The sequence below is a fragment of the Anas acuta genome, chromosome 17 (genome assembly GCF_963932015.1).
Source record: "Anas acuta chromosome 17, bAnaAcu1.1, whole genome shotgun sequence".
In the NCBI taxonomy this organism is placed as follows: Eukaryota; Metazoa; Chordata; class Aves; order Anseriformes; family Anatidae; genus Anas; species Anas acuta.
Window position 1 is genome coordinate 9,447,856 of NC_088995.1, and position 14,624 is coordinate 9,462,479.

The 14,624-nt window shown below is 46.7% G+C and overlaps 2 protein-coding genes across 3 annotated transcripts; one reads left to right on the forward strand and one right to left on the reverse strand.

The window, feature by feature from the left end:
- Positions 1 to 3,855: 3,855 nt before the first annotated feature.
- TSSK2 (testis specific serine kinase 2) lies at positions 3,856 to 4,824 on the forward strand. The gene has a single exon (XM_068654237.1). The coding sequence runs from the start codon at positions 3,856 to 3,858 to the stop codon at positions 4,822 to 4,824; it is 969 nt and encodes a 322-aa protein (XP_068510338.1).
- A 525-nt stretch (positions 4,825 to 5,349) lies between these two features.
- On the reverse strand, positions 5,350 to 14,577 carry ESS2 (ess-2 splicing factor homolog). Of its 2 annotated transcripts, XM_068654419.1 has the most exons (10): positions 14,417 to 14,577; positions 14,072 to 14,240; positions 12,858 to 12,953; positions 12,098 to 12,264; positions 10,063 to 10,180; positions 9,323 to 9,456; positions 9,075 to 9,177; positions 7,630 to 7,739; positions 6,599 to 6,714; positions 5,350 to 6,070 (listed from the first exon to the last, which is right to left on the reverse strand). In XM_068654419.1, exons 1-10 carry the CDS (start codon positions 14,534 to 14,536, stop codon positions 5,785 to 5,787), a joined length of 1,419 nt encoding a protein of 472 aa, XP_068510520.1. In that variant the 5' UTR covers positions 14,537 to 14,577; the 3' UTR covers positions 5,350 to 5,784. The 2 variants fall into 2 exon arrangements, with proteins under 2 accessions (XP_068510520.1, XP_068510521.1); XM_068654420.1 differs by lacking the exon at positions 14,417 to 14,577 and having other exon boundaries at positions 12,098 to 12,286; positions 14,072 to 14,213.
- Between the last annotated feature and the right edge of the window lie 47 nt (positions 14,578 to 14,624).

Genomic DNA, 14,624 nt, shown 5'->3' on the forward strand with positions numbered 1-14,624 from the left:
GGGGGGTATTAGGGGGGTACCTGGGGGGGGGCACCTAAAGCAAGGGGGGAGGGTGGGGAGGGGGCACCCAAACCTCTGATGGTGCCTGGGGGGTGCAGCCAAAAGCAGGGCTAGCAGCTGAGGTGCTTTTTTTAAAATTATTTATTTTTTTAATTATTTATTTGTTTTTAATTAATATTTAATTAATATTTAGTTAGTGAGGTGCAGATGAGGGGTGAGTGGCACCCCGCCTGAAGGTTCTCGCCCTGCGCCCCTCAGGCTCCAAGCCCCAGCCCCGGGGGCTCCTTCCCCTTGATGCCGCGGGCAGACGCGGCTCCCAGCCCACCAGGTCGGGGTGTGCTGACCCCAAGGGCAGCCGGACCCCAAGCCCTCCTCCCCTGGGGCCTGAGCGTGGGGTGGGCGCAGTGCCCCAAGCCCCAAGCGGGGGCTGCTCCGCCCTGGCTTCGCACCCAGGGCCCCCCCTGCAGTGTCCCAGCAGGAGCGGGGCCTGTGCCTGATAACCGAGGGATGAGGAATGCACCGAGGGGGAAGCAGTCACGGCACCATCTCCCCCTCCCCTGCCCGGCTGGATTCGTTTCCCTTATTTTTGCAGAGGAACAGCCCGGTCCTCCAAAATAACCCAGTGTTTCCAACCACAGCTTCCCATCCGTGCAAAACCTCCAGGGCAGGAGGAAGCAGCACAGGACCCTGAGCACAGCAGAGGCTGCCCGTGGCAGGAGCAGAGCTGCGGGGCCAGGCTGCAGCCCCCACCAGCCCCCTGCCACCCTTCTGCTGCTTTCAGGCACGGGGCCTGCCTCCTGCCTCCAGCAACTCATCCCGATCCTCGCTGGCTCTTCAGTAACGGTTCTCGTAACTTTCTCTAACAATTACAGCCTGCCCTTGCCAAAACCAACACTGCTGAAGAGCCAGAATGCCCCAGTTTTTCTTCCCACTTACGCAAACAAGAAGCCCTTGTGCAGGGATCCCTCACCATCTCCTTTCCCCCACGGAGCTGAGCCCCGGGCTGCCCCTTCCCGCACAGACCCTGTAACGTGGGCACCGACATTACAACATCGCAGCCCCACCTCAGGCCACGGCCCCAGCTCCACGGGGGCCACCGCGATTCCTTGCAGGCCAGCGCTGGCCCCTCGCAGCATCGCTTGCTGCCGACAGCCTCCGTAGCTCCGCAAGTGCTCTGCCTCTTACTGCGGCCGAGGCAGGAAGCGTGCTTGGGCCTCGCTTGTAAAAAGAAAAATAATGCTCAGAAAGTAAGAAGTCATCAACAACAAGCTGGTTTTTTCGCTTTTGATTTGGCCATGTAAAGCATGTTATCTGCTAGTGCTACAGTACCAAAAAAATCTGGCAACAAAGAGCCCACTGATTCCTTAATTACAGATAACAGGGTGCTCAAGGCTGCAGCAGGAAGCGGAGACAAGACATCAAAGCAAGTGTTACAGGAATAGCCCATCTGAAGAGCACTCCATAACCTTCAAGAGATCCAGTTTTATAGCATTTCACTGAAAATAAATTATAGTTCCAGCAAATACATGAAGGCCCTTCAATCTGGCAGAATCAAGACTAGGATGTTAGTGAGGTTGTGTAGGTTAATTCACTCCAGGGATGACAGAACCAACACTGTCCCACAAGATATTTGCTGCAGTCTGCTTTTAAGCATGAATTGCACGATACGAAACCAACACTTCCCAGATTCCCCATTTGTCTACATGTTATTCTGTGAGCTGGCCACATCCTGGTATGAGCACAACTAGCCTGAAATACTAGGAAGCGTTCAGCCAAGGCCTTTCTGAGCAAAGAAATGCTTCTGTGTGTGAGCATCATCTGTTAACTAGGGACACTGATTGTCAGAACACTGAAATAAATGAATAGAAATGTTACCTAAAAACTTCATCGTTATTTACCCAGTTCGGTCCTCAAGGGCCACTGAAAACATGGACACATTGGTAAACAGACGAACTTTGCGTTCATTTATGAACATCTGAGAATAGTTTTTGTTTGTTTACCTGAAGAACAACTCAGCCCTCAGTTATTTCCAAATTAAAGAAACCAAAACCTCTTCATTTCATGCAGCCACAAACCCAGCAGTGCCGGATTGATCAGTTCCTTTTCACAAGGTGCACTATAAGAACTCTATTCACTCGGAAGGGTTTCCTGTTCAGGGACGTGAGTTTTGGAAGCGGCAGCGGAAACCGCGCGAGAGGAAGCTCTCCACCAGGACAAGCAAGGCAAACATCCCGGGCCTTACACAGGTCTGCAGGCACCGCTCAAAGAGCTGCCTAAAAATTTCCACGGATGTTCCCTGGGTAAAGCGTCACCCGATTATGGCAAACGTCAAGACTGCCAAGTGTTACACAGGCTGCCCTGTACTCAGGCGTGGTGCAAGAAGGGCACACATGTGGCTACGCCTGCTTCCTGCTCAAAAGGTGCTCAGAGATCAGCTCTTACTGGAACACGCACAGCTCCGAATGGTTAAAACTGCTCTTCATCCTTCTGGTTAATTACAACGATTAGCCAGAAGTTTCAAAGAAAGGGAGGAAAAAGGTTTTAAAAAGCCCCAGTCTGCCTGTTGGAGTCACTGCTCCAGTTCTTCAGAATGCTGTTGGTGTCCATGCTGGGGGACCGCACGATTGTCCCTAGCCCTGTGCTGTTCCCATCGCCATCAAGTCTTTGAAGTCAGACACATGGAAGCTGAAAAATCAAGTTCGAAAAAGCTGAAACCAACAGAAAACCCCAGAGGCTGATGACAGTGAAGCAATCAGCACACAAAACAACAGGAATCCTCCGATGAGCTCTGAAGAAGGTGCTGTCCTGAACCTTTCTCGAGAATACCAGAAGCTGGAAGCCAGAACTTCCCAAAGAGTGAGGGTTTAAGAAAAAGCCAGATGCAAAGCCCACAAAAAGCAGCAAATCATGACCTGCGGAATGGAGGAGCTGAACAAAAACTAAGGAAATGAAGTTAAGGGATGGCACATCCCGCCCTTCCAAGCCCCAAGCAAACAAACAAAAACCCACCACAATTCTTGAACGCAGCCATTGCAGACAAAAACCAGTCCATTGTGGAATGAAAGTATTTAAGAAACTTAACAACAAGTCTTTTGTAAACTCAAGATAACCAAAAGAGTTGCTAAGACTAGATTTCACTCTGTTAAGTAAAAAATGAAACGTTCAGCAGTAGAAATATTTTAAAGAGTTCTACTTCACTAAATTTAGTTACTTAAGACATTTTTCCAATAGCTTTATGCTTTTGGGAAGGAGCTTTTTCCTGAACATCATTATGAAAAATTCCTTCATATTACCCTGTGGAGGAGGGCAGGGAGGAGGAAGCTGGCAGACTAAAGACTGAAGAGGAAGATACCTCCACCCCCCTCCCAAAATTCACCCTGTGTGATTACATTCGCTTTCCTTCTAATATGCCACAGATAATGCCCCACACCAATCAAATGTGTCTACCAAATTATTTACTGCACAGCTGAGCTCCTGGTTAACACAACATTAGATATAAAAGATTTAGGCACATTTCAGAAAAAATAAAAACTTTTAAGCTGCTTCCACCCTATCAGCAAAACTAAACACAAATACTGTTTTATGAAGAAGGGTGGAGCATGACCACCGTTCCTCAGACTTGCCACCACATTTTACCTTGGATGAGGTCACCCAGGGGCTGTGCAGGTCTGGAATTGCCGATCTGACTGCGGGAGCTGTCTGTGACATCACACAGTGCCCGGTGCCGGGCCGGCTGGCCGCTCGCCCGCGGTTCCAGCAGCTCGGGCAGCCACCATGGTGCGTGGCCACACCACCTGCCACCACGCATGATGCTCACCAGCACCAGCTCACACAGCTCCCCAAAGCTCTCCCACCATGGACGATGCTGCGGTGCTTGAAAGGAAAGGTTACAGCCTGAGTGCCACGCTGGGAGAGGGCTCGTACGGCAAGGTGAAGTCAGCCTACTGCAACAAGTTGAAATGCAACGTGGCCGTAAAGATAATCGACAAGAGGAAAACTCCCCAGGACTTCCTGGAGAGATTTCTGCCCAGGGAAATAGCTGCTCTGAAACGCCTGCACCACCCATCGATCATCAAAACCTATGAGATCTTTGAGACATCAAGTGGGAAAGTGTACATCATCATGGAGCTGGGGGTGAAGGGAGACCTCCTGGACTACATCAAGATCACGGGAGCCATGAAGGAGGACTTTGCTCGTTTAAAGTTCCAGCAGCTGGCTTCTGCCATCAAGCACTGCCATGACTCAGACCTTGCTCACAGGGACCTGAAATGTGAGAACATCCTTCTCGACAAAGACCTAAATGTCAAGTTGTCAGACTTCGGCTTTTCCAAACCCTTGTCTCGGGATGAAAATGGGAGAACTATTCTCAGTAAAACCTTCTGTGGGTCTGCTGCATACGCAGCCCCTGAAGTGCTGCAGGGCATTCCTTGCGACCCCAAGATTTCTGACATATGGAGCCTGGGCGTCATCCTCTATACAATGGTCTACGCATTAATGCCCTTTGATGATTCCAATGTTAGAAAAATGATCTATATTCAGAAACAACACAAGATTCCCTTCCCCAAGTCAAAATACCTGACTACAGAGTGCAAGGACCTTATTTACCACTTGCTCCAGCCTGATGTATCTCAGAGGCTGTGTATAGATGAAGTTCTGAAACACTCATGGTTGCAGACTCCAAAATCCCACATCCCAACCCCTCCATCAGCTGCAGAAACTGGTGAATGTTCCCAAAACCTGCATGACAAAAAGCCTGAGCACAAACAGGAAGCCAAAACCCACCCTGCAGAACAGCAAGGACAGAAGGAAAACGGATCCTCTTAAAAATCAGTCCAACTTGTGAACTGCTGGTTTTCAACTTGAGCTTCTCTGAACCCTTTAAGAAACGCTCCTCGTCTTTTGCTTTACAGAGTATAGAAACACAAAATACAGTGCATCTGCTGAGCTGAACGAACACTGCTGTTTTAAAAGGCCTGTCTGATACGGTTTGCAGGGACCAGAAGTTACGGTCAAAAGCACATCAGAAAACTTTCAGGTCACAGTGCTGCTGACTGACACATTTCTCACACGTTTCTCAAGTTTCTGATTATACCAGCTGCAGAATTCAGTAAGTAACAGTGCAGGTTATTAGGATGTGTGAATTGATGTCTGGAACCGCATGCATACTTTTTTTCACAACATAACAATTCTCTTGACAGGTCCATTGTACACTCAGGAGCATCAGTCTGAACTCCACTTACATTAAACAGAAGCCCTCTAAAATTCTGGGTCATGTCTCAATATATACACGGTTATATCCTCTCTTCTGCAAAGCACAAGACCAAAGAAGTTTGACAAGCAGGAGGAAAGTCCAGTCCAACCTTTTAGGAAGGCTTACCACGTTTTATAAATAGATATATCTGTACAGAAATGTATTTAAACGCATGGCCATCTTAAAAAAAAAAAAGAGAGAAATATATCTTTAAAAAATTATCGCTGTTTTCTAAGAGACCAGACTCTTCTCTGCCACTGCAGGAAGCATCCTTATGATACAGCAGCCCCGTGTAATACATCCGTGCAGTTCAGAGGGAAGTTATACCACAGCAGGAGATATTTTGCCTCCAAAATCACATCACAAAGCTACTTCAGCCACATAGTCTAGACCTGGTCCCAGATCTAGTAACTGCTGCTTTCTGCTCTGGCAGCTGTACCTAGATACCCCTCACTACTGATGGCTTGTGACATCCAGCTTGCAGCCAGCTAAGCACAGACAGTTCGCTGCTGCCTTGCTGATGACTGGAACATTTAGAAGAAATCAGATGCCTTCCTTCTTTTAGGAAGCTGCAGTAAATTGTCTGTGATCGATGTCGTGTCTTGAGATACTGGTGTCTGAGATACTGTCCTAGACTGTGGGGTGACTGTGGGTGTCTGAGGCCCGCTTGCAGGGGTCTTGTAACCTGGTGTTCCCGTGTGGGCTGGGGAAGGAGTATAGCTGGCTCGCAGGGCTTTGTCAGTGTATTTACTTGCAGTCCTGTTTACGAGTCGCTGCAAGGCCGGTGACATTGCTGGGCTTAGTCCTTTTGGAGTGAGGCTGGAATAGAAAAGACAGTTTTAACAGATTTTACAGTAAAAATTTGCTACTTATCAGGAATACTATTGATGCTTCCATACGAGAGCTTGGTATCCACTCCCTCCACTGACCAGACCCACTGGCTGCAGAGGTCCTTCTGCCTGCAGGTAAATGCAGCCTGTCTCTCTAGAGAGAGAAGTAATGGAGAAACATCCAACACCCCTCCTAAATGTGACCAGCTCAGCCTGCCTTTTTCCTTTGAGCCTGTACTGTCCCTCCTGTGACCCAGCCAAACAAACCATATCGCGTCTCCTCTTACTGCAGTGAGGCGAGACACCGGCCAGGTGCGCTGCCTGGGTGGCGTGGGGCAGAATAGGAGCGAGTACCACGAATCACCACCACACACCTTCCCTTGGGAATTGAGTTCCTTCTTAAAGCTGTTGGCTTAACTGTACCTCTTCTGCTCCCAGCACTGTTCTCATGTACGTCAATTTAAACCTCATCAGAAAATACCCCTTCCCAATTCCGCCGTCAGAACAGAAGTCTCACCTTGCCAAGTTTTCTGTGACTTTTCGAAGAGCCTCTTGCTTCTTTGCTCGGTTTTTAGCCGCCACTTCATTGGCCATCTTGAGTCCTAACCTCTCACGACGCCCAGGCTCCAGGATCTATAAATACATCACACAGTTTATTTGTCAAGGCACTAGCATGAGTGCTGCGTAGTGAGACAAAGCACCTCCACGGTCGGATTGCAGCTGACAAGGGCCTAAATCAGGGAGGAGCGGGATCAGCCCACTCTTCTCTGCTGCTACATAAAAGCCAGAGAGGACACAGAGACCTTCATCCTGCCTTTGCAAGTAACAAAAATGGTAAAACCAGTTCAGTCAAGGAAGCAGCCATTACCTCTGGCATTTCCTCCCTCCTGCTGTCTCTGGTAGACAAACAATGTCACCTGTGTCTTGCCTAGCCTGGCCCGTAGCCAGCCGGCTCTCAGGCAAACACAGCCATAGCTAAACACAGCAGGAAAACCAGTCAAGGACTTTGACGTCTGACAAAACAGAGGCACACACAGAAAATTACACCTTCCTTAAACTAAGAATCTCAGACAACTCATATTCAACGACACCAGCAGGGGACAGGTGGCATACAGGGTCAGGTGCCTTTAGCAAAGCCAGAGTACCTTCCCTACCCTCAAATGATAGAGCTGCCTCAGACGGTGACAGACAGAAGATCAAGACAGAATAAAAGCTTACGATTTTTGCCTGTTCATACATTAAAATCAGAGAAACCAGGCACCTCCAAAAGCCCCTTCATCTGGGCCCATCATCGAACTTTGAGTCTCACTCTCTTGCCAGCTGTGTGTTCCACCTCAGGTACCTTCACTAACTAGCTTTCACGTGCATCCATGTCCACCTCCACCCTCCAAGAAGAACCTAGGTTATTAGTCTCAAGGACTGGAACGCAGCCCAGAGATGTGTCACACATCCCACAACAATGTTAATCTATTAGTTACTTGCTTGTCTTTCTCTTCTTAGTCCATCCCCACAAAAAAGAAGGACATCTTAACTCCTGACGTGAAATACCTTGAAAGCTGGCCCAGGTGTTCGGTCCACATATGGCGTTTCTGACCCATCCAGACGCAAAGGGGTGGTTTCGATTTCACCCCACGTCATGAAAGGAGACTCATTCACACCTAAAAACAAATTTGTAAAGTCATATTCATGCAGGACATTTGACTATTTGGGCAGTACACACACACACACGCAAAAAAAAAACATCCGGAGAGCCAAATTATGAAATGCGGCAGATTTATCAAGACACAAACGAGCCCTTCTACTGCAGAGGAAATCACAGCCCATTTGAACAGTGACATGTTGTTCCCATTAAGAAGGCATGACCTTAAACTCCCAGGACTGCTTGTGGCTGTGACACCCTCTAGGTTACAACACCCAAGCTGTTCCTTCCATGTGTTTATTTTTCTATCCGGTATGCTTTTGCTTAGTGAAACTTTTTTTTTTTTTATGGTCTGAAAGCTCCTTCAACACGGGGAACTATTTAAAAATAGGGAAATGAGTAATGTATGTAATAAGCCAGATGTACTCGCAATTCACCTTGAGGTTAGCCTGTGCCAACCAGTGACAACATCTTGCCTAACAGAACCTATTCTGTAGTTGTAGCTACGAGCCCAGCTAAGTCACCGGCTAGAAAATCCGGCTGTCCAGCATCTAGGAAAGGCATTTACACTGAGGAAAGGAAGCGCGTTCCACATGCCACCTACAGGCCTCTCAGATGAAAAGCCTCACTGTGCTCACCTTTTAGCACAGTGATAAAAGACAGGGAAACCCACACTGGTGAAGAACAGCTCAGAATTTGGATACTGTATCTGAAGTAGAAGAAAACAACCAGTATATTCTAACTAAAAGTATCCCAAAGCTAATACAGCTGAACAGAATCGATCAAGTGTATTAAGATGAAAAGAAGAAATAGGAAGGAGGAAAATACTATGTTACAGTGTGAAGCCAGTGAGATAAAATATATCCCTATGCACTGGGCTGAACCATCACACAACAACCTACAGGACACATGATCAGGAACGCTCCCTGCTTTGTAAAGGACCAACTGAACGTGTTGGAAGGTTAATGTTTGAATTTCTGTCTTTAAGCACTAGAGAAGCCTCACCCAGAGATTAAAAGAAATAATAGCAGCCACTGAACGCCAGGTGTAGGTTGCCTAGGATGGCTCACCCCTCTAGAGGATTCCTGTGCAATGGCAGAGCAGCTTGCTCAGAGCCTCTGGTACTGCGTGACTTTTAATCACTGCATCAAACTGGCACACACGGTACACAAGTCACCAGCACATGAGGCACATACAGCCTTGCCTCCTCATCTAAACCAAAAACAACACTCCAGTGCTGAACAAACAGTACATCAACAAGTGCAGCAGCAATCCTCTTATATCACGGGGAGAAAAAAAAACAAAAATAAAAACCCACCACCACCAAAGACCCAACAACAACAAAAGTTCTTACCAGGGGCAGGAGAGGGGGTAGCCACAAATCCGTATCCGTTCACTTTTGGAGACTCCTGGGGTATCAGCTCTTTCCCATCCGGTCCCACTTTGCCCTGTTTGTACTAAAATAATAGAAGACAATGTCATTTATCTGTCTTTAGAGAAAGGTGCCAGTCAGCTGTATCAGGCACACACAGTTCTCCTGGCTGACAAACATCAGAGAGCAGTTTTAAAAGGCTTAGGTCAGAAGCAGTAAAATTATCCAACCTGAGCATTGAGGGCTGCAGCTTGCTGGAGCTGGGATTTGCTCACTGCTTGGCTAAAAGGGTCCTTCACAAAACGAGTGTTTCGATGGACAACTTCCCTGGGCTTCTTGAATGTATCCTCCTCATCAGGTACACCTGGAAAAGCAGAAGTCTTTTATGGAAGGGCTCAGGTACCACCAGGATACAATTTGTAACACAAAAAAAGGTAAGTTAAGATCAGGGTTTTTTTGTTTGGTTGGTTGTGGTTTTTTGTTTGTTTTGTTTTTATTAAAGAAAACAGTCAACTATAGTTTCTTTACTTCACTTTTTTTGCAGAAATTATCATTTGTATATTTATAGCCAGAAAGGAAGCTACAAAGTGATGTAGTTTTCTATAGTAACCAAGGGACCAAGAAACTTGCTTTGAGAAGCAAGGAATGAATAAAGATGACAGAAAAATGCTTATAAATAAGATAAACCAAACTGGAAAGGTCTACGGCTCCTGTAAACAAGCACTTCTGTAATATGTTCAGTGATTGTGTTCAGTGACGGAACATGCTCAGGCTTTGCAATCAGAGGCAATGAAGCAAGATCCCAGGAACGGGGCGGGGTGCAGAAGACTGCACATCTCTGAGCTCCACAGAATAAATAGCGCAGTATCCCCAGAAAGAGCTGCTCTGTCACCTACAGAAGTGCTGTAAGCACTGTATGGAGTCAACCCACCTAAACCAGTGCATCTCCTGAGAGACTGGCATGCCTCACCTGTTGGATAATACATGAGGGTGTTTCGAGCAGTGTACTCCCATGTCTCCAGCCCAGCTTTCACATTCTCCAGGGCTTGCTGCTCCGCTGAAGGAAGTGCCAGGTTTTCATTTCGTCGCTGAAAGAATGTAAATAATAATAATAATAATAGAAATAAAAAAACCAAAACAGGTATGAAACATACTCCTGCTTTCTTTTAATCAGGCATATACACCACTTGGAGAGCTCAATCACCAGCTCAGCGACGTGCCCTAACGCACTTCACACCCGCATAGCATCAGCTCCTTCTCTCTAGCAACTGGCACTTGAGAAAACATCCTGTCCCCCAGGTGAGCTTCGCAAACAAAAACTCCGTATGAAATTCTGGTATAAAATCAAGTGATGACTAAAGACTTCTCAGAAAGATTATGACAATTACATCTTGCAACAACACTTATAATGGTTCAACCTTTTCCTCTAGTAATCTAGTAATCAAAATTAAAATTAAGCCTTTGTCACTAAAAAAGGGAACAGCAAGACACGCTATGTGTCTGATATCAAGGCAGTCTACAAGGCCAAAGAAAGTAACCCTGGGAGAATCTTTGTACCATCCCAGTCTCACGCAAAATGTATTAGCTGACATAAGAAATAAGAAAAGAGCAGAATCTGCCTGAATACTCAGAGAACTGGCAAGCTTTTCCCTAGCAATACAGCTATGGAAGTACTTGCCATATCGACACCATCACCCGCATGCCGGTACCAGCATAGCAGCATCACTGATACTTACAAGAAGCTAGCAGAATACAGTCAGCCATTGATGAGTTACTACACTTTTTATTTTTTCCACGCTAAAATTCGACAATACTATCAGAACGATTAACTGATATCATCCAGATGTATCATCCACATACACTTATAAAGCAGCATTGTTGCTGAACACATCAAATGAGGCCAAGGCATCTGCTCCACAAGCAGGCGTGCTGTGTGAGGAAGAGCAAGGTCTGAACACACAGCGCTGCCTGACAGGAAGACACGGAGCATCAGCACCAGGCTGGCTCCGACAACCTTGCCTTGACCCAAAACAATCCCTTTGGGGATATTCTGCTGCCTGCCTTTTAATTCTGATTTAAAGCATTCTAGCCAAGAAGATGCACAAGGATACACAGAGGGTACTTTTATTGTAACAGGCTCTGAGGATTCACATTAGCTGGGATTAAAAAAAAAAAAACCAAAACACAATGGCAAGCTTCACTTATGTATTAGTGCCAAAATTCACTCAAAAGGCATTGCAGCTCAGATCCACATTGACACATCTGGCAACAGTGCGAGCTGCTCACGACTGATCTAGAAAGACTGACATGGCAGCCCCAGAACAGCTCCTGTATCTCCCATTAAGCTAGCTGAGGAAGACAGCACAGCCAGCCACAGTGTGCAGGATTCTACATCAGCAGTTGAACAGATTATTACTGATAATAGACACAGAAAGCTGAAATAAGAAAAACGATCCAACTGCAAATGATAAGTGGCTGATGGACAAACACGGGGAACTGTACTTCAGCTGCTCGCTTTGATATTGCAGCCTCTGGCAGAGACTGCCAGGAACACTCACATGTGTACCTGGTGCTGTGCTTCCCAGGCTCAGAGCCCCAGGCAGAGAGAGAACTTCAGTGACTTACATCACTTTTATCACTGAAGACTATCCTTGTATTACAGATGGGAAAAACAGGATTTCAAAATGAAGCATTCAGCTATCACAGAAGCCAAAATACTCAGGCTTAGCTCAGCTGTAGATGTGATCACTCCATGCACCTTCTATCAAGTTCTTTCTATTCTTATTCAGTAATTAAATAATTCTATTCTTATTTAATAATTCAAAATTCAGTAATTCAACAGCCCCATACTCAAAACCAATGAATTCCCCTCTGGATTTACAGCAGCTTTTGAAAACAAAAGATAAGATAATATAATACTTAATCAAGCAAGAAACACAGCAAAATGGTGTTTCTGTGTTGCGTCCTTTTGGAGAAGCAGAGCTACACTTGAGCCATTTCCTTACCTGGGTGTACTCCTCTTCTGCATTGTACAGCCAAGCATGCTTGACTTTCTCCTTCTCTTTGGCCACTTCCATGATCTGCTCAAACGAAGCATTATCTTCGCTCGTGTGTTTTGCTAAGAAGCTGTCCAAATTGGGAAGCGCATCTTTATCATCTTTTTCTGCTTCTCCTAACAAGAGGAGGAAAAAAGCCTGAGAAAGGTTAATACCTCCCTTTCTATAACAGACCTACACATAACTCCTTGTCCCTTCTGAGAGCTAGCCTTCTACTGGCCCGCTAATAATTAAACCTAGTCAAAAAAGTACATACATGCAGAGTGGTACAATATTAATTTTTTAGAAGACATAACCAATTTTCACATAAAGGCTTTTACAGCATTTATAGCTATTTGTGTTAAAGGGAAAATGCACAAGTGGACAGCTGCTAGCAGACATCTGTAGTACACTAAACAAATATCTCTACCCCTGCCATCACTGCTTATCAACCATAATTTCAGGTGACATGGGAAAAAAATCACTGCTTTCAAAGAAATCAGCTGAATTAAGAATTTGCACTGCCCTAACTCATAACTGAGAATTCACACACCCGATATGAAACATTGCATCAAGCCCAACATCCAAGTGATCATTTTCACTTACTTAGAAGGTTAAAAGAAACTGCTTAAACACTGGCTAAATACCCGAAACCTTCCCAGGAGACAGAGCTCACAAATACATGTTCCTGCTGCTGAAGAATTCAGCTACAGGAACATCATTCTCTTACCTTCCTCTGCAGCTTTGATGCCAGCTTTGGATTTATTTCCCAGGGGAAGACCACCTGGATGAACTTCTGGGGTTTCAAATGTAGCTGGAGTAACATCTGAGACAGAAACAAGAAGGTTCACATGGTTACCAGAGCACAGAACAGGCCACTGTCCGTGGTATCTTGCATCACAGTATGGGTCACGTACCAAATACGAGTCACGGAAGACGTATCACAAGAAGACTAATTTAATTAAAAAGTTGTGAAAAGACTACAAAGTAGTCTTTTCAGTACTGTGCTAATCACTGAACAAGATTTTGCTCTAAAACATTTTTTTCCTGCTGAGAAAAATACACGGAAGAACCAAGGCCCCATGCATTTGCCATCCTATGTACAGCTTTAACCAACAGAAGCAGCGGTGTGAGCTTGTTAACAATCTAACCCAGGTGAGTGTTAGCACCTACGGTAGGGAAGGAAAGGAAGTCACTTGGTGACGTGTTCTTTTGCCATGAGAAGGCCAGTTACCTAAACTGCGCAGCTAGAAGTCATCCAGGCACCAGGCTTTAGTTTAAAACACAGCTGAACTCAAAGTGAAAGCAAACATACAGTAAGGCATCAGATGCCTGCTACACAAACCTCTGACAGTCATGAACTTTCAACAACTTCCATCCTAAATATATGAAAGTCTTCTTTATTTACAGTTGCAACAAAACCCCCTGAAACTATAATAATGACTGAGAACATAGCCTAGAGCTTCTGATACTGTAGTATTGCAAGTCAGAACATGCAACTTTCCCTGGAGCACACGAGCTTGACAAAATGTGGCTCTGAGTTATGGTTACTCTGCAGCTGTTTCCGCCCCACTCCCCCAACAGCACTCCTTCTAAATGGCATTATTAAACGCCATCAGGGAGAAATTCAGCATTAGTCATCAGATATGGCTACTGCTGACTGCGGTATACTAAAGAATCAGGACTGACATTACCTGGGACTTAAGATAACCACCGCCAGCACGAAGTTAGGTAAAAGAGCCATAATTTTAAATATAAAACCTTCCACCTTAAATAAAGCTAATAAAAATAAAGTTCCAAACAGTTAAGGCAGCCTTTTTTTCTTTCTTGCATAGCCCACTGTATAAAAAGACAAAGCACAAGTGCGTTTTTTTTGTTTGTTTTTGTGGAAGCCACCGACGCTCTCAGCATAAGCACTAGGGCAGCCCGGTGAGCGGCTCTTACACGGCACAGGGGTGTCCCTCGAGGATTTGCCCAGCGAGGAGCCAAACTTAATAGCGATTTGCCTCATCTTCTCCAAGTCACCGTTTTCCTCCGCCTCCAGATACTCCTTCTGCGCTCGCAGCTTCTCCACGTCGGGGAAGAAGTCCCGCTGGATGATCTTCTCTAGACTCTAAACGCGGGGAGAAACAAACAACGCGTGAACGAACCGCGGGGACGCTGAGGGGGAGCTGAGGGGGAGTTGAGGGGACGCTGAAGGGGAGCTGAGGGGGCCCCGGGGCCGGGCCCAGGCAAGGCCGCGAGCAGCCGTGCAGGCAGAGCGCGGGGCCGGCCGCGCCCGCCGCGCACCTCGATGTACGCGTCCTCGTCCAGGATCTTCTTGGGGCCCGGCCGCGCCGCCGCCGCCTCCCTCCGGGCCGCCACCGGCACCAAGGCCCCGGCGGAGGCCGCGGGAGCCGCCGCCATCATGGCGCCTCCTCAGCCGCCGTAGCCGCCGCGCGGTGACGTCACGGCGCCCCCTGGCGGCCCGTTGCCATGGCAACCGCGCGGCCCGGTC